This window comes from Gavialis gangeticus, unplaced genomic scaffold, assembly GCF_001723915.1.
Source record: "Gavialis gangeticus isolate Ggan-Ray unplaced genomic scaffold, GavGan_comp1, whole genome shotgun sequence".
Taxonomy (NCBI): Eukaryota; Metazoa; Chordata; order Crocodylia; family Gavialidae; genus Gavialis; species Gavialis gangeticus.
The window spans coordinates 124,643,372-124,661,612 of record NW_017729022.1 but is presented as its reverse complement, the minus strand read 5'-3'; the positions used below and the strand labels follow the sequence as shown (position 1 = coordinate 124,661,612).

The window sequence follows — 18,241 nt, the reverse complement described above, 5'->3', positions numbered from 1 at the left end:
TTTTTTTTTTTTTTTTTTTTTTTTTTTTTTTTAAAGTGAAGGAAAAAGAAAACTTTAAGTTAAAAGCAGATTATAGCTCCGATACCAGTTTCCTATCTAAAATCATCATCTAACATCACAGTATTATTAATCTTATCCTTCTCTCTGACTGATTACTGCCCTTACTAAATTATACATGGGGCTTCCTGAGGTCCTGGAGCAACGTAGGTTTAGAAGGACACAAAGATAAGCTAAAGCCATTGTATCTCACCCTTTCCCTTGGCACAGCATGGAATTTTACCTCTGTATGTTTCAAGATCTTTCCACATCTGTGGAAATAACCTGTAAAATGTGAGATGAGTGTAAATCAATGCAACAATGCTTGCCCAAATCTGTAAAGAATCTAAACAACGGATGGCAGAAGTGGGTTCTATCTTTGGAGATTGCAACTGTCATGCCCTGCTTGTAATGCTAAATGGGATAAATGTCCTTGCTAAGTTTTATGAAAACCCCATGGAGTGAGTACAGGTTGAGAAGCATTGTTTCAGAGTTTCTAGACAATGTAAAGCAATGTTCATGTGTCTTAGTGGCAAATCACAAGCAGCTACAGTTCAACCAATCTTTTCAAACTCAAAAGTTGCCTTGCCTCTGAAAATTCAGACTGCCAAGGAGCATAGCTTATTAAAGCAAACTGTGGACTATAAAACAGTAGAGAACTCTGCAAAAATAATTAGAGATAATACTAAGTTTGATAAGCAGTTGTGTTATGAGCCCCAAACAGAATAAATGGAGCAAAGGGGAGCTTTGTAAAATGTACATGACAATGATAAATGCTGGTAGATTGGGTCTTCTTCTCCTAGTCTCTCTTATTAATCTAAAACTATGAAAAGACTGTATACAGTGTCACTAGATAATGCAAATGACAAGCAGTCAACTTAAATTAACTAGTGATTTCCTTCTAATTGAAGCCATTTTGATTTACAGCATACTAATCAATTTACAACTCAGTGCATGCATCTACATGTGAAATTAAGGTAAAACAAACTCCAGAATAAACTGCTTCTGGGTGCAGCACCTACATGCATGCCCAGGACAGCAGCAATCTGACCTAAGGCAGAGCAGGCCCAGGCTGGCAGGGGGCATGGGGATCAGCCCAGGCTCCAGGTAGTAGTGTTCGGCAGCAGAGGGGCTGGCTGGGGCATAACAGTGCTACACCTGCAGAGCTGTGGGGCTAGGCAGCAGCCAGGAGTCTGGCCACTGCTTGGTCACTGTCTACACATGCATTTCAGCACAATAACTCCGCTGTAAGACAGTACTGTCCCTGACAGTATTATCTTACAGAAGAGTTAGTTTACTGTGCCCCAATACCAGCACACATATAGACAGTGATACTCTACTGAAGAGCTAATTAGTCTACTCTGTAATAAAGTGCATGTGTAGATGCATCCAGTTTTACTTTAGCTAAAAGGAAGCTGCTCTGGTTAAAATAAGCTGAATTTCAGAACAATTGCTTTCTGTTGAAATAGGTAAACCAGATGGAGTTTAAAGGTTTATCAGACAGAGAACACAAAATCATTTAGGAGAACAAAGGGGGAGCAAAATATACAACATATGGAGAGGGGGAAAAACAGTTTAGGCTACAAAACACAGGCATACCTTTAAGTCCACACTTTAGTGTATTTTATTATATAACCATGATCCTCTTCCTCCCAAATGCACTTCAAACATGATAGTCCACTTTCCCATCAAAACAATACAGTAAACATGATGTAAAATACAATAATGGAACTTAAACTCTTTTTGAAAGAAAAATCAACCCTGTACCTGATCTTCACTAGTTAAGCCAAGGTGCATCACAAGATAAAAATGCACTAGGAAATCAGAATTTGGCAGGACATCTTGGCGCCTGGTCATCATAGCACAGATCAGCCTGTATGCTTGAAGTTTGCCTTCCTTATATTCATTTGGCAAGGTTGTTGCCTGAAAAGATGAATAATTTTATTACTACAGCCTTTTTACTTGCTAAATAAATAAACGCTGTATTTCCAGCAAGGTATATTTATTTGCTGTATACTGCATTTATATTTACAAAAATAGGCTTTAATTCCACGTATTTAATACTGCAAGTATAGACTTCTTTTTATAATCTAGACATCAGCATAGGTAAACAATTGACTATGATTATTTTTCTAATATGTTTAGAACCAGGATTGCAGAAATAGTGTAAAAACAATATAACAACATGATAAACATTTATGAACCAATATAGATGTCCAGGAAAATACCACTCCATGTAGAAATTAAAACTACTTTACCTTGAACAACCATGAGGCAAATATTCTGAGCGGTGGAATTAAAAGAGGAGGAGAGGGAGTAGACTGGTTATCCACGCTTATAGCAAGATTGTCCCTTATCTGATTTTTTAAAAAAAGGTAGAAGATTAATAAAATATCCTCTAATATTGTAACACAGCTATTATTTATAACACAGCCTTTTTTATCAGAAGTAGCACCTTTACAAATACATACAAATTTCCACTGAAGCTGAATTCAACAGGAAAACTGGAAATATATTAAGCATATATTATCATCTTACAGGTGTTTTCTTAGAATCTACACTAACATTCAGTATTAAGACAATGATTTTATACTTTCACTGTATTGCTTCTATTTCACTGAGAATAAATTATCTTAAATCCTTACTGTCATCAAAAAGGAACCTCTCTTTTAAGGTGTGCCTGAACAAAATTCAAGGAAACATTTCTTAAAAGATTTAATAAACCATCCTCCCCTGTAACAGTAGACATTATTGCCTTGTTCGTGGTTAATATCATAGTACTTCTAAACAAGTGGAGTGAGAGGTCAAAAATCCTTGAAAATTCTAACAAAAAGTAATTTTACTAGTTAATGAACTTTAAAAAAAGAATATACTGTAAACAATATCTTTCTACAGTAGTGTTGAAGTGTTATAGTAGTAATGATGGTTCCGAAAATGTACAAGGGGCAAAGGTTTTTTGTGAAATCTTTTAATGGACCAACTGCATAGCTGGGAGAGCAGCTAGAAAGATCATGACACTTTTAGCAAATACATTACTGTTGTCTTTACATTAAAAGTATGCATTAGAAACAATACCTTTGCTAGTTTGTTCCATAATTCATAGAGATACCCAAAAACTCTGGCATGGATTTTAGGTGACTGGATATTGTTGACATCTCCAAGGATTCCCAAGATCCTCCTCCATAATACAGCAGCAGAATCAGGATGCCAACCCATTAGGTTTCCACCAGCAATTATACTGCAGTCATCAGCAAGGAATTCACTGCTGTCTACAGAATAAAAACATGCAGTTGATGTTAGTTAGAAATGGGATGTGTAGTCTCTTTTTTGATCAACAAAATGTAAACAGTAATAGAAAATAAGCTAATGTGACAAGTACAAGCAAAGAGATTTTCACAGGGACATATGGAGAGATCAGGATGCCTTAAATCCAAAGGGGCTCCAGAAGATCTGCCAAAGCTACATCAAGGTCCCATTAAAGAACAGGTTTCACAATGAGAAATACCCTCACCAAGCCTCAAAGAAATCTGTCATGGTTGGATGCTTAAAAAAAAAAAAAGTAATATCCTCTAGAAATGGATGGTAAGTACTAATGGCTGCAAAGTTCACCAAACAGAAACAGAGGTAAGTGAAATACTTAGGCCATGAACAGATGCATGGTTGAAGAACTCAGAATTCCACTCCAATCTGGAACACTTCAAATTCAGAGAACATAAGCTATCAACAGATTTGCAGCCATCTGCCATACCTCCTCACTACAGCACTTCAAAATCACTGCAATGGCACGTGGCAGCATGCTTTACAGCAGCGGTCTCCAACTTTTTAAAGTAGGAGATCACCTTTGGCATTTAAAAGCAACCCAAGATCTACCGTGTGCCGCTGCAACTCCCCTGCCCCCTTGCCCAGCAGGTAAGTCTGCAGGGGGGTGGGGGGGACGCAGATCAAGGCAGAGGGAGAAAAAATGATTTGGGGGCATGCCTCCCCAGCAGGTAAGTCCTACCTGGCTATGGCCCCACTCAACCGAGCCCTGTTCCTGCCTCTGCGGCACTGACCCTCACTGCGGGGACCTTGATCTAGTCCCCGCCCCTTCCTTCCTCCATGGACTGATCTGCTGGGTTGGGTTGCACATGTACATGCACATGGGCACTCAGCCCCTCACCCCAGCCTTGGATCGACTCCAAGAGGCTCTGAGATCTGGGCCTGTGGAGAAAGGTTCCTTCTATGTTTTCTCAGGCTCCAGGGATTGCCAAGGATGGTCAAGTGCACAGGAGAGAGCTCAGTGGTTGAACAGGGTGGGGAGTAGGGAGGGAGGAAAAAGGAACAGAACACTGTGGGATGCCAGAGAACTAAGCAACCCCTTGCTGTACTACATTTAAGAATGCACGTGCAACTGGAAGCTCTTCAAAATGAAGCGCTTCAATGAAATTGTGGTGCCATCCAGGATCAGTTTTGAAGTAGCTCAGCCATTTTCAGAATGCTTCATAGGGTGTGTACATCTGTCCAGGACCTTAAAGTATTGACAGAGAAAAGGTAGTCCCAAACTGTCAGGATTTGAAGAGGTACAAGTCGATGATGTTCATACCAGGCCACAAATCACCTTCATTTTGCATAACAAACTTTTCTACTGTTGAACAATATGCTCTGAACACTAGGCACTGAATATACTTTTATTATTTCTGACATCCACCCAGAGAACATGAAAGGGTGGATGGTTTGGAAAGAAGAGTCACTTCATTTTGAGTCAGCACATCTGCTGTTGGAGGAAGTAATATGTTTGTCAACCTGTCCTCCAATGTAAACTCTAGAAACCAATACTGTCTCACACATATGGCTATCTTACCTCTCTGAGCTCTCTTGGAGGCAAAAGAATTGATGGATAAGCATATAATATAGCATGAGACCAAAGTATAATAAATACATTTCACAAAAATCTTGAACTCAACTCCTTTCTGGAACAGAAAATTTAACTTCAATTATTCCTGTCAGTCACAAGTAAGCACACTGATGGATTTACTTCCCCTTCCTGGAAAACTGAATGAATCATTGAATCATGTATTTCCCATTTGTGTTTTGTTGAAAAGAGCTTGCTAGGATAATACGCCAATGTCTGCTGCAGACGTGCCATGCGAACTGCTGTAAGCATAACACTTTATGCATGAATTCCATAGCTGTACTGTTCTCTTGCACAGGAAAAACAAGTGTGCCCATATCTGCCTGTTTTATAGGCAACTTGGCCCTTTTATTGTCTGTCATGATATAAATGGAAATTTTATGAATCAGGTAAGACCTATATGCAAGCTTTGTGAACTGATATTATATGTAGGCTTTTTTTTTTTTTTTTTTTTTTTTTAAGAGCAACTTCTCTGAAGTCCGTTTTCATTTTACTTGATGTTGTTTAAAATTATAACATCAAGCAAAATGAATGCTGTTGTGCTATGGATAGACCAAACAGGGTAAAACTATGTACTGGTAGTGGTTTGGAACTACTGCAAACCATATGAAATATTGGTACACATCATGAATGGCAATGGGAAAGCAAACATCCTGAAGGTCAAGAGTTGTAAAGCTGATCTAATACCTGGAGTTTTAAGTATCATACTGGACCCTATTGAATAAATGAAAGCATTCAGCAGTCTGATATCTAGGGCAAGTTTCCACTTCCTTTATTCGTAGACACGAGGAAATAAAATACATGAACTTCCTTTGTTGCAGAGGAACTTTTTCTATAGCTCTGAGAGAAGAGAGTGCAAACCTACTTCTCTGCTCAAAACACCTTTTTTAAAAGGGTCCCTAAAAACAGACAGGGGAGGAGGGTGGAGCACATATAGCATGGAAATGAATGTTTTAATGAATTGTAATAGTCTGTCAGTAACAGTGTTTCATGAAGAGGAGGTTTTCAAAGGCTACTGAAAGAAGAGGGGTAAGAGCCAAAGGTGTAATTAGCTTACTGCTCTCATTGACTCCCATCAAAATAATTGTTTACTACAAGACTGACAGATGAAGGCAGGAGTCACTGGCAAAAACTTGGGTGAAGATACTCGGAGGTCTCTCTGTTATGTACTTAGGAGTAATTTCTTTTTATTGCAGTCATATACACTGCCAAAGAACATAGAACAGCATGAGAATCCTTCAAGAGCAGAGGGCATTTGTTTTCTAGCAGAATAAACTGGAAACCTGAGTGGAAGATCCTCCATTTTGGGAAGGTTTTCTCCTTGGAAAACCACTTAGGAACCTAATAGCTGGAGTAGGATTTGGCCTAAATGGAATCTACTTGATTGGCAGAGGGGGCGGAGGGTGCGAGGGTTCTGGAACAGGTGCTTGAACCTTTTTTTTTTTTAAATTTATTACGAGATCTGCCTCAAGATTTAGGAGAGAAACAACATGCTTCCTTGGAATGTTCCTGCTGGAGCTTCTGGAAGAGGAAGGCTTGACGAGCAGAGCACAGAAGCAAACAGAAGCCAAACTTGAAAAGGAATTGTTCAACTCCACAGCTGATGCATTGGCAGGTTACCTACACCCACATTCTAGAACAGCGGTTCTTAACTGGGGTATCATGAAATCCTTTTAATGGTGCCCTAGGGTAAAAGGAGGTCAGCCCTATAATAAACTGGTTTTTGAAATGGGGTGCCACTGAATTCAGAAAGGTTATGAAAGGGTGCCTTGAGTCTAAAAAGATTGAGAACATGTCCAAGAAGAACTGCATTGAATAGTGTAGGACAGTGTTTCCCAACCTTTTACATCCCATTACACATTCATATAAATAAAAAAAAATCATGGCACTCGCCCCCTCTCCCCAACAGATAATATGGCCGCTGCCACCACTCACTGCCCCACGCTGCAACTGCTCTGCAGGAGTGCGGGGGGTGGCGTGAGGCACTGGCTGGAGCTCCGCCCCACCCCGCCAGGAGCCACGTCCCCCCAAGAGCATACGGAAAGAGCATTCATTATTTATTTATTTGTGTGACTTTTCCAAAATTCCATGGCACACCTGTTCATGTCTGACAGCACACCGGTTGGGAAATGCTGGTTTAGGACAAGGGTATCAAGCATATGGACCATGGAGCTGCTTAATCCATCCTAGCGGGCTACCAGCAAGTCACTAGAAGGTGGAGATGTGGCCTGCTGCAGAATCTGGGGGGGCCTGGTGTATGGAGTGATCAGCAGCAAGGGGGTAAGTGAGGACTAATACAGTCCTGGTTGGCCTCTGGCAGATTTGTCAATCACCACTGCTGTGGCCCCAACTTCTTGACCATTGCAACCTCAAGCACATGCCCCATGCTCTGTGCCAGGGCCAGAGCTAGAGCTGTTGCCACACCATGGGGCATACAGTAGTAGCTTCAGCTCTGGCATGGGGCATGTGGTGGGAGCCAGAGCTGCACCACATGTCACACACCCCATGCTGGAGCTGCTGTCACTGCTGTTTGCCCTGGGATGGATTCAGCATGCAAGGAGATCTATGGTCCAGATCCAGCCCAAGGCACAAGGTAAAGTTGACACCCCTGGTCTAGGATAAATGCTTTCAGCCTCATCTCCTTATGTTTTCAGTGTCTCTTGAGAAATACACTTAACACTTCATTTACAAGTCCTCTAAATTAAAGACAACTACCTGTGCGCTGCCCCTAAGTGAAATTGCTACCTTGGATGGGCAATTAGGCACAAGGATGAAGACCAAATTGCTATAGCTAATTATCAAAATTGTAATATCCCAATTCAATACAAACCCTGAAGTATTTTAATAAAAATACTGAAAGGTCCATGTTAATTATATACCTAGCCTTTTTATGAAACCAGAACATTAAATACTGAAATAAAATTAAGCTGAATACTCAAATTATAATGTGAAAACTGTAAGAAAAGCCTCAGTTAGTGGTGTCTTTTTACTGCAACTCTGAATATTGTTCTCATGTGACACCAACATCACATTACAGTCCAATCATCCTCTCCCTAACTGTACACAAATTGGGGAGTCAAATCAGGATTCTCCATAGTGGAATGCTTGGAAGGAGAAATAGAAGCTCCCCTTTCATACTTAGTCTCTCAGAAGCTTTACAGTAAGTGAACCGTGGGGCTAGGATTCTATGATTTGGACAGAGTGAATTTAGGGAAGGATGTTGAAATGTTGCCTACTCCTCCAGACTCAACAAGAGCTGCAAAGCATTATTAGCAGTCAGATTATCCTACATGTCTTGTGCAATGAAGCCCTAACAATAATTTTGGGACAGAGATTAGCAGTGCTGAAGAAAGCTGTGGTCTGATGTGAGAAAGGTACAGCCCAGAGAGCTTGACAGACAATACTGCAAATGTCAGAGTTAGCCCTGAAATACAGTAAGGATAGGAAGGTGAAATCCTCTCCCCTTTCTGCACAAAGGCTGACACTTCACTTCTGACAATACAAATTAAAGGTAGCTCCTTTAATTGGACCTGGTGCTTTCTAGCGTGTCTAATCTAAATAGGATTTAAGAGTTAGGTGTCAATATTTAAAGCAAGGCAACACTCTCTAAAAGTTAGAAAGTTAGTTATACACAGCAAATCTGTGGAATAATGACAACCTGATTTCAGTATTTGCCCTTCTAGTCTACGTTACTCATCAGATTATTTTACATAATTAGTTTTCTTCTGCATGTGCAAAGGACAGTTTTCTTGTATTATGTATGAAAGAAAGCTACCAATTTGCTAGCTAATAATCCTTGACACATATTATATTACAATCTTCCTTTTGTACAGATGACAACCTGAACTACTGAACTGGTTGCACTGATTCATTGCATAAGTGAGTTTAAAAGAAGAACTGAATATATGGAATAGATATCCCTGAAACAATATAGTTTTCCATAGAAATTAGCCTACCAGAAAATCCTGTTTTACCAGATTACTATTAACATCAATGACTTATAAATATTAGATAAAAAGGAACCTTTACAAAGAATGAAAAGAATACAATAAATAATCATAAATGATATACCCCAATATGTCAAAATTATAATAATTAAAATGAAAATATAATTTACTTGGACATGGCTTCCTGAAGGTGTTACTTTTATTAAGCACATATTCTAATGCATCTCCAAAAGACATCAGAGACTTCCATAACATTAGAGCACACACACAATACTCTCAACAAACATCAACAGATAAGAGGTAAATCTATCCCACTGAAGTCAATACAACTATTGCTACCAACTCTAATGGAGCAAGGATATGAAACATGCATGCATTGTAAAAGAGTATAAATACTAAATTGCAATTAATCATATCCTGCAGCCTGACTTTGTAAATCTCGCTTAATAATAGGAGCCTATAATTCCCATTTCTTATTCATCATTAATACAAAATGCTTGGAAATAAAGACTCCAAAGGGTTAAACCTGGGAAAATAATCTTGAGGGGAAAAAACTGCAGAAGGTACATGCAGGGAAAAAAAGAAACACGACAATAAAAAAAAATATATATAATATCTTTCTAATCTTCAGTAACTGTGATCTGGGAAAGTGATAATGATGTTTTTATTTGAACAAGCACAATAGATGGGAAATAAAAACAATAAGGTTGATACTCCTATATTCTTAGACATCTTTGGAAACAGATTTGTACAGTTACTTGCCATACCTTTTTCCTTTTATGCCGTACCAGATGATATACAAATTAACCAGTTTCATTCACATTTTTATAAAAAAAGACAACTATCAAGATGCTTAGAACTTTTTCTAGTAATTTTTCTAGTTGCAAATCCTTCAGTGCAGAATACCAGGTTTTAGCAGATACAAATCAAAAAGGGACTATATTATTGCTGCCTTTATAGAGACTGTATTAATGGAAAATTAATATAATAGCCTCATAATATCTAGAATACTAGAGATTAGGGGTGTGAACAGGTGTTCATTTTTAGCAGTGGAAATTTCCCAGAAATTTAACAGAAATCCTTCCAGGAAAAGGAACAGTACAGGCATTCAGCTTACAACTGCCTCCTTTGCCATTATGCAAAAAAGAACAGTACAGGCATTCAGCCTGCCACTGCCTCCTCTGCCCTGCCCCCCGCACATTCCCCAAACAGAAGTGATTCCAGTCTGGGGAAGGCATGGGGAGCAAGGGCTGCTCCAGTCCTCCCAGTCCCTAGGGACTGGAGTTGAGCATCAGGGAAATAATTGGCAGCATTACCCCATTACTCCCTCCCCTCCTGGACCAGATGGAGGAAAGGGAACAGCAGCACAATCCCTCTTGCCTATTCCCCAGACCAGGGTGTCCCATGTATATGTTATGTGCAACTGATTTTTTTAAAATGATATCCTGAGGAAAATAATTTGAAAAGATTGCATAATGTTCCTCTAAATATTTTTCCAATATAAATTTATTATTCTACATCCCTTCTCGGCTTAAGCTACATATTCAAGAAAAGAACAAGCTAAGACAAAAGCCACACATTTAAATTGAAAGAGATAAAAACAACTTTTGTTAATATTTTTAATTAGATGCTCCTTATTTGCATATCTAAAATTTAAATAGTTGGCAAACTGAAAGAGATAATCAGCTAGATTTTCTAAAGTGCCTGAGCTTTGGTCTGCAGAGTAAAAATTAGAAAAGTTAAGCTAAATCAAATTAAGGCTATTTATGTCAAGTGTGTTCAAACAGGGATTTAAGGTGGTTTATCCAATCCACTTTCACCTTTAGTTAATTCAAATAATCCACTTGAGTGTCCCTGGCTAGAAAAGCTCCAAGAAATTTGAAATTTTAAAATTTGAAACACAATGCTCCTATCACTTAGGCATTTCTGAAAATCCCTCCCCAAATAACAATGCTGTTAATCATTTAACCACTGTCTAAATGCAAGTTCAAAATATTATTACCTTATAAACATTTAGTATGGAGAATTCATAGACAGATTTTTTTTCAACTGTATATTAACATGGACCATCAAAACTCATGGATTATCTATAAACACAGTTTGCACACCAAGTACAAAATACCCCTTCTAAACAGTATCAAGTTTCACACATGCTAGTGCCAGTTTTAAGTCTAGTAAACAGAGTTTCTTAGCTTTCAAACAATACTTTTTGGGAAATGGCAAGGATTTTTGCGTTATGTTTTACTGGACTAATGTACAGTTGGGTGAGCTGTTATACAAGGTTTTGGGCATCAGGTGCCCTTCCTCAGATCTAAGCTTAGACCTTAGGTTTAGATTTGAAAACGGGCTCTGGATGCCTGAAACCTTGCTCATTAGCTTTGCTAACTGTACAGTTGATCCCATAACCCACGTCGACGAGCATGCGCATGTGGTTTGTGGCACTGCACTCCTAATTTACAGCTCAGTGCCAAAATTTGACAATGGGAGATCTCAGTGTCAAAAAAAACACTGTTAAAAATGTGGCACGGCACACGTGGCACCAGTATGTGCCACCCAATATGGAGCCTGGCCAGCCAGAGCAATGCTCTGGCTACAGGCTAGACACCAAGCAGTGAGATCAGTGCAGCTGCTGCCCCAGGAGGCCCCCAGGACCCCAAGTAAGGCTGCTGGGGCCAGTACAGGTGCTGACGTCAACTTCCCTTACCCCACCCCACCCGGGTTAATATGTGCTGCTGCTATTTTTCCCATGGGAAATGTGTGCTCCTGCACATGTACACTCATCTGGATGCGCTCATAGAGGCTGTTACAAAAAATCCTTGTCTGTCATATAGTTCCTGGAACACCACAACTACAACACCACTCCAGACCTACAACGCTGTCTCTCTTCCTCAGCAATACTCACTCTTCCTTCATTTCTAAATACATATTCAGGCAGAGTAACAAAAATATAGCATAATTTCTGGTAACTCCACCTGATTCACAGGAGCAAACATTTTCTATTCCTGAATTCTCTCTTGATAAACTATCTAGTTAATTGCTACCATAGCTCAAAGTAAAAGATAATCAGGCCCTCTGCATGTGCAGATAAAGGCTCAATGGACTCTAATGAGCAATTCACACAATTGCAGCTCCTGCCATGCCACATGTACATGGCAGGAGGTGCAAATGTGGGATTGTACATTAGATCCCATCACACCTGATTGCCAGTGCAGGGGGAGCCCAGGATCGAGCTTCCCCTGCACTGTCAAGAAGCAGGCTCCCACAGCTGGGAGCGCCACACACCCCAGTTGAGGGGCGCCCAGCCACAGAAGTGCCCTACACACCCCTAGGGCTAAAGGATCTCTGTTGCAGCGATCCCATCCCACCCGAGGTATGGGGAACCCCCTGAAGCCAGAGGATAACCACAGGGCCTATGCCCCATCCTTGGCATGTGGGGAAACCCCTGGGACCAGAGGATTCCTGCAGGATGATGTGCCTACCCTGGGGGTATAGGAAAACCCCCAAGGCCAGAGGATCACTGAGATCCTCCAGCCCCAGGGGTTTCCTGCACCCCCCGAGTGCAGGTTCCCCCTTTGGTGAACCTCTAGCCCAGGGGATTTTCCGCAACCCACACTCCTAGGGTTTGCCTTACAGTGATTCTCTGGCCCCAGGGGTTTCCTGCACCCCAGAGCCATAGGGGTCACAACAGTCGCAACCTCCCCAACCCAGGGGTTTCACACCCCTCCTCCCCACAAGCCCTCAGGATCATGGCAGCCACCATCCCCTAAGTCCAAGGGTTCTGTGCTCTCCCGGACCCTGGGGATCCCAACTGCCACAATCCCTATGGTTTGGGGGTTTCACTGTGGCCACTGTACACTTGTGTGGCTGGGAGCCCTGTCAGCTGATGGGGCTCCCAGCAGTAGGGGAGACCATGCTACACATGCAAATTAAGGCTCAACAGGAACCAGTTATATAGTACCTATTTTCTTTATAGCTGGTTGGAGCTTTTTATTGTATGACAGATACTTTGCACTGGTCTCCAATTAATTGTGCAATACCTATAATGTGTAGAGGGGACCTCAGAGTGTCACAAAGAACCTGGAAAGTAGCTATTCTCTATTATTTATTAGTATTGTCTGACATTCATAGGCGACGCACAGGGTGGACATGGAGGGGGGCATGTGCCCCCCCTAAAATTGGCCCTCGCCAGCCAGGGAGTGGGTAGTGCCAGTCAGTGTACCTCCTGAGAAGTGCCGGCGGCATTTCTGGTTTGCCACTGGCTCTCCTCCTGGTGACTGGCTGTTGGGGGACCCCCCCTCTGTCGGCAGTCAGCAATTGATGCTCCGCGAGAGCCAGAAGGCACCAGTCACCCATGCTGACATTTCTTCTATTCTCTCTTTTTTTTCCCCCTTTGACTCCCATTTCATTACCTGCTCTCTATATTTGCTGGGTTAGTGACAATGCTTTTCATTTTTTTTGAAAGTTGTTATGTCTAGTCTTGGGAATCAGATATACTGTGATGAAATGAAAGGTGGCAGTTAACATGCATTCTTTGAGGAGAAGTTAGCATCTTTCCTTATCAGTACTAGTACTGTATACAAGGTACTGTTAATATAATTTCAAGCTTAAGAATGAGACATTATAAATAGGTAAAATATTTTAAATTAAAAAAAGAACTTTGACACTAGGCTTAAATTTCATGTCAGACATTGTCATCTACTTTAAAAATAAATACTGTTCTACAGAACAGCATGCAAGCATATTGAGAAGTAAAATTTCTATCAGATATGTTTCCATTGTAAACATAAAAGTAAATAATCAATTAATTACTTTTTACTGAACATTAAGTACCTGTTAAATTTGCAGCATCTGAAGGACTAAGCTGCAGCCAATGACGTACATCTGGATCAGCACAAACATCTGTGGTTGTATTAACTTCATGGTCTTCTTCACATGTTTGCCAGGGAAGCAGGGTGATGTCTACTTCGTTATTGTAGCCAAAGGATGTGTCACTACTAAAACTTTCACCTAAGGTAAGCAGGGATTTGAAAGACACATGCACTACAAGAAATATACTGTAAAATCAGTAAACAGTACTGCATCTTTGATTAGTCAAACTACCATGTCATCACAAATTACTAAAATTGGCCCCGAATAAAGTATCTAATTTCCTAAAACTCACTCTTTTCTCTTTCCTTGGGACTTCTGTGAGACTGCAGGTCTGTTTTCAAATCCAATTCAGCTGGACTGCTGCTCCTTCGCACTAAAACCTTCAGAGAACACAGTAGCAAATTGTATTCTTTTCAGCTTATTATTAATTTGAAAACTGCTTTATATTCTATTCAGATTTCATTTATGAAGATGCAAATCATTTAAAACACGAATATTACTGTAGATTAATTACAACTTAGTCAAGATATTTATAGGCAAGTATTGGACTTTGCAATTTCCTCAAAGTGCCAAGGGTAAGGACTCTAGCATGTGTTTTGTTCCTATACTCATTTTCTTATAAACTTTCCCCTACCTTTAAACTTCCCTACAGTAATGAATAATATAAATAGGGTTGTCTTAAAAATTCATTCCGTGTTTCTATTATTTAGTGTGTTTGGGGCACCTATTGAAACCTTTGCTTGGCTTTCACACACCTTTTCTGAAAATCAGGAGGGTACTCTTGAAGGGTGTTTTTACAAAAGTCCCTCCCAATTATGGCAACAAAGTCAACCCAATGGATGGTAACAAGGATCATCATGGATCAATATCTAAAGTCTCATGCACACCCTGAAATAATAATGCCAATGTCTTATATCAGAAACATCATAGTCAATAAGCAGCACTTATTAGTAAATAATTTCCAAAAATATTGACATTTTCCAGATTCTGCTTCGATCCAAAGCGTTCAAAAGCTAGGCACTGATGCCATCTTCAGGTAATTTTCTATTCTAATATGATATACCCCTGGCCCTCACCATTGACTTTGGTTTTAAATATCGTGGACCAACTTTAAAATCAACACTTCTTATACTCCCATACAGTCTTTATGTGTTTAAAAATAAGGAAAGAAAAAAGAAAAGAAAAAAAAGAACTAAATAGTGGCAAAACAGTATGTCAGTTTGCCCATTATTATTAATTATATGAAGAGAAATAAAACTCCATGTTTATAGGATAGAAGAAGGATGGAAGACTTAGTTGCCAGGGAAAGCTTAGCTCTAAATTTCCTAGATTATGTAGATGTTAAAATCTAAATTTAAAATGTATTGATGTGGGGTTTTTGATTATTTTTGTTTTATGTTTGCAATGAATTATCTTAATTTTTAAAAAGGAAATAAACCAAATATTAGAAGAATGTAACAGTTCCTGATCCATTGGCCAAGCCTTATAAATGCTTTTTTCCCTACACAGGCTTAGGAAATCAAAGTACATCCACACTCAGGACAGACAAGATTGCATTTGCCTGGACTGTCTTTCAAAAACTTGCGACTAGAACTAGTTTGGGAGTGAATAGAATTGAAAGTAATCTCTGAGTATCATGCAGCTATCTGAACTTTTTGGAAAACTCTATTCAGTTTTATTTTTCCCATTGATTCCAGGGTGAGGAACAGTCAGAAAAATCTGGCAAACAAAAAATGTTGAGTTCAGCACTGGTTCATATAATATGCAACAAAAACGGCGAGAAGTTCATTTTCAGTTTGCAAAAAAAAAAAGGGTGGGGAATATGAAACTGATAACAGCATCGTTAATTAATAGTCAGTATTTTGCAACACAAGCCACTCCCTCATCCTCACCCTCCCAATTTGCTGGTCAATGTTTCTCACAGGTCTGGATCTACCTCCCTGCAAAGTACTTGGGATTTATTCCTGAATAGCTAAAGACGCCACTGCAAAGTGAAGCCAGGCAACAAGAGGAGAAGAACTAGGGATTTAAACTGAACCCTTTCATGTTGCACTGTACTAGCCCTTCCCTAAATATCTCCAATATTTGCAATTTGTTATTTGTGCTGTTTATTCAAAAGTAGCATTAACATTTAAAATGCCTGTGTATCAGAAAGCTGACATACAAAAAGTTCTGAAATGCAGAGCTGAGTGTGCAAAGTGTAATCATCAGATATTTATTCTGGTACTATGTAACTAATATAAATTATTTATAAAGAGAGTTATGAACTGATTGTTTATATTTTATGCACTCATATGTACATAAAGAAGCTGAAGAGGGTAAATGACAAGAAAGGGTGTGGGGGCAGGAGCTGCTATGGGTATGACTCTGGCCCTGACCCAGGCTCCAGACCAGAGTTAGAGCCACAGCAGCCACCAGCCCCAACCCCAGACTTTGTATGCAATTATAAGATGACCTCCCTGCCACCGACTGACTGGAAGGTAAAAAAACTTGTCTTAGATTCAAAAATAAGGTAGTTTATATATTTAACAGCTAGAAGTTTAATTCCAATTTCTATATTATGAATAGAATCAACAAACACTTGACATTTTTGTTATTCTTTCCAAATGTTTTATGAATCTTGTCAATAACCACTTTCTCTACTTCTGCCTTACGTGCTGGGCTTCATGTTCTTTCTTCATATATCCCTTATTTTCTTGAACAGATTTAAAGTCTGAAGAACTTAAATTCTGCGTGCTCTCGGTCTTTTTCCCTGTGGAATACATATTGAAATTGTAAAAAGGAACTGTGTCAAAGAAGAAATACATGCACTCAAGGAAGTGGAGAAAATGGGAAAATAATTATAAATGCTTTACTTTTGAGTCTTTAGAATCTTTCCAGGATTTACAAAGAAGTGGTCCACTATGACATACTATATTGCAGGATTGTTATTAATTCATTTATATGGTGCAAGTGCATAGTATACGGAGAATCCCCTCAAATAATGCAACTCACTGAAGAAATGGGACTACAATAGAATGTTAGATGTGATGTACAAAATGTAAATACAATGCTAGATACTGGAAATAGGAAGTAAAGCATCAGTTACATATATCTGCTGTAGTTTTATGCAATCTTAAACCAAATTTATGTTTACAAATTAACTAAAAATTTAATACTTGCTAAATATTTTGGTATGTCAGAGGTGAAAAATGAAATGATACTCCCCACAGAACAAACATTATATACTGTGGTTATACAAGATTCCTGGTATTTTTTCACTCATGTGACCTGTCTGAAGATACTTTTTCAAACATAAAATAGGTAAAATACCACCAGACTACCCAATGATGTCAAATAAATTAAGCAAGGGAATCAAATCTCTCTCATTTGTTCAGTGTCCATTTAATAAATGTAGTTAAGAAAGTCTGCTTAACTGTTCTCCACCACAGTTGCTGATTACCAGTACAGTTGATACATACAAGTTAGTATCTACAATTCACCAATAGGTGCAGAAATATCAAAAAATACAGTATTCTTGTGTGTCTATCATATCATCTAACTCTGGCAAGAGTTCAAATTAACATTACCATGCTATTCCAGTACAGAACAATGCAGTGATAACTTTTGTTAACTGTAAGAAGAAAACCACGCTAATTAGGAAAATTAAATTAAAAAATGTATTTAAAATAGGATGATAAACATGCATGACTTACTTAGACTTCACCTTTTAGTGATGCCGAATAACATGCTACACTATGTAAATGAATCCTGGGGTAAGCTAAATGCACTCTTGTTGCCCAAAACAGACAGCTGATTTTGCATCTACATTTTTGTAAGATATGGCTTCCTCTATACCAGAGGTTTTCAACCTTTTTAGCCTCAATAACTTTTCTGAATTTAGTGGCACCACTGAAAATCACTGAGCTAGAAGCTAGCTCGTGCTCTTGCAAATAATGGTGCATAACGTCACTCCAATGTGCACTGCTCTTTCCTCTCCCCAGCTCCAGTCTACACATGAGGGGCAAGGGCGACTCTGCTGCTAAGGCTTCTTCTCCAGGGTCTCACAAGCTGATGACTGAAGACACCTTCCTAGAGTGGGGAGGGAGAGGATGAGCTAGGTTGAAAAGTGTAGCTCCACAGTCCCACGTTTGCCGGGCTACTTGTCCACAGGTGGCAGAGAGCTGCTTAGAACACGAGGGGAGCCGCCTCTAGAGGGGCTGCCAGAGGGCAGGGAGGGCAGCAGCAGGAGTCCCCAGAAGAATAGCTATGGGTGTTGCTTGTCTACAGGATGATAGGGTGGCTAAAGGGCACCAGTTGAGGCTTACCTCCTTGCACAGTGACTAAGCATTATGGCTGGCATTCCATTTGATCAATCCTTTATATCAGTGGTGCTCAACCTTTTGGGTAAGTACAGACATTCAAAATGCCAAAGACTGAATTGATGCAATCTTTGCAGGTTAGTCTATGCTTGCAGTGGCTCAGGCCAGAAGCTGGGGGGGTGGGACGGAGGGGGGGG

The 18,241-nt window shown here is 39.7% G+C and overlaps 1 protein-coding gene across 2 annotated transcripts in view; it reads right to left on the bottom strand.

The window, feature by feature from the left end:
• The window catches only part of RALGAPA2 (Ral GTPase activating protein catalytic alpha subunit 2), a 437,386-nt gene that overhangs the window by 234,912 nt on the left and 184,233 nt on the right, over nt 1-18,241 (bottom strand). For both annotated transcript variants that reach the window (XM_019516125.1, XM_019516126.1), the window contains exons 18-23: nt 16,398-16,495; nt 14,036-14,123; nt 13,705-13,881; nt 3,112-3,305; nt 2,295-2,393; nt 1,804-1,959 (exon numbers count right to left, since the gene is read on the bottom strand). In XM_019516125.1, the coding sequence (XP_019371670.1) occupies nt 1,804-1,959; nt 2,295-2,393; nt 3,112-3,305; nt 13,705-13,881; nt 14,036-14,123; nt 16,398-16,495 (812 nt within the window). The remainder of the gene's footprint in view (nt 1-1,803; nt 1,960-2,294; nt 2,394-3,111; nt 3,306-13,704; nt 13,882-14,035; nt 14,124-16,397; nt 16,496-18,241) is intronic.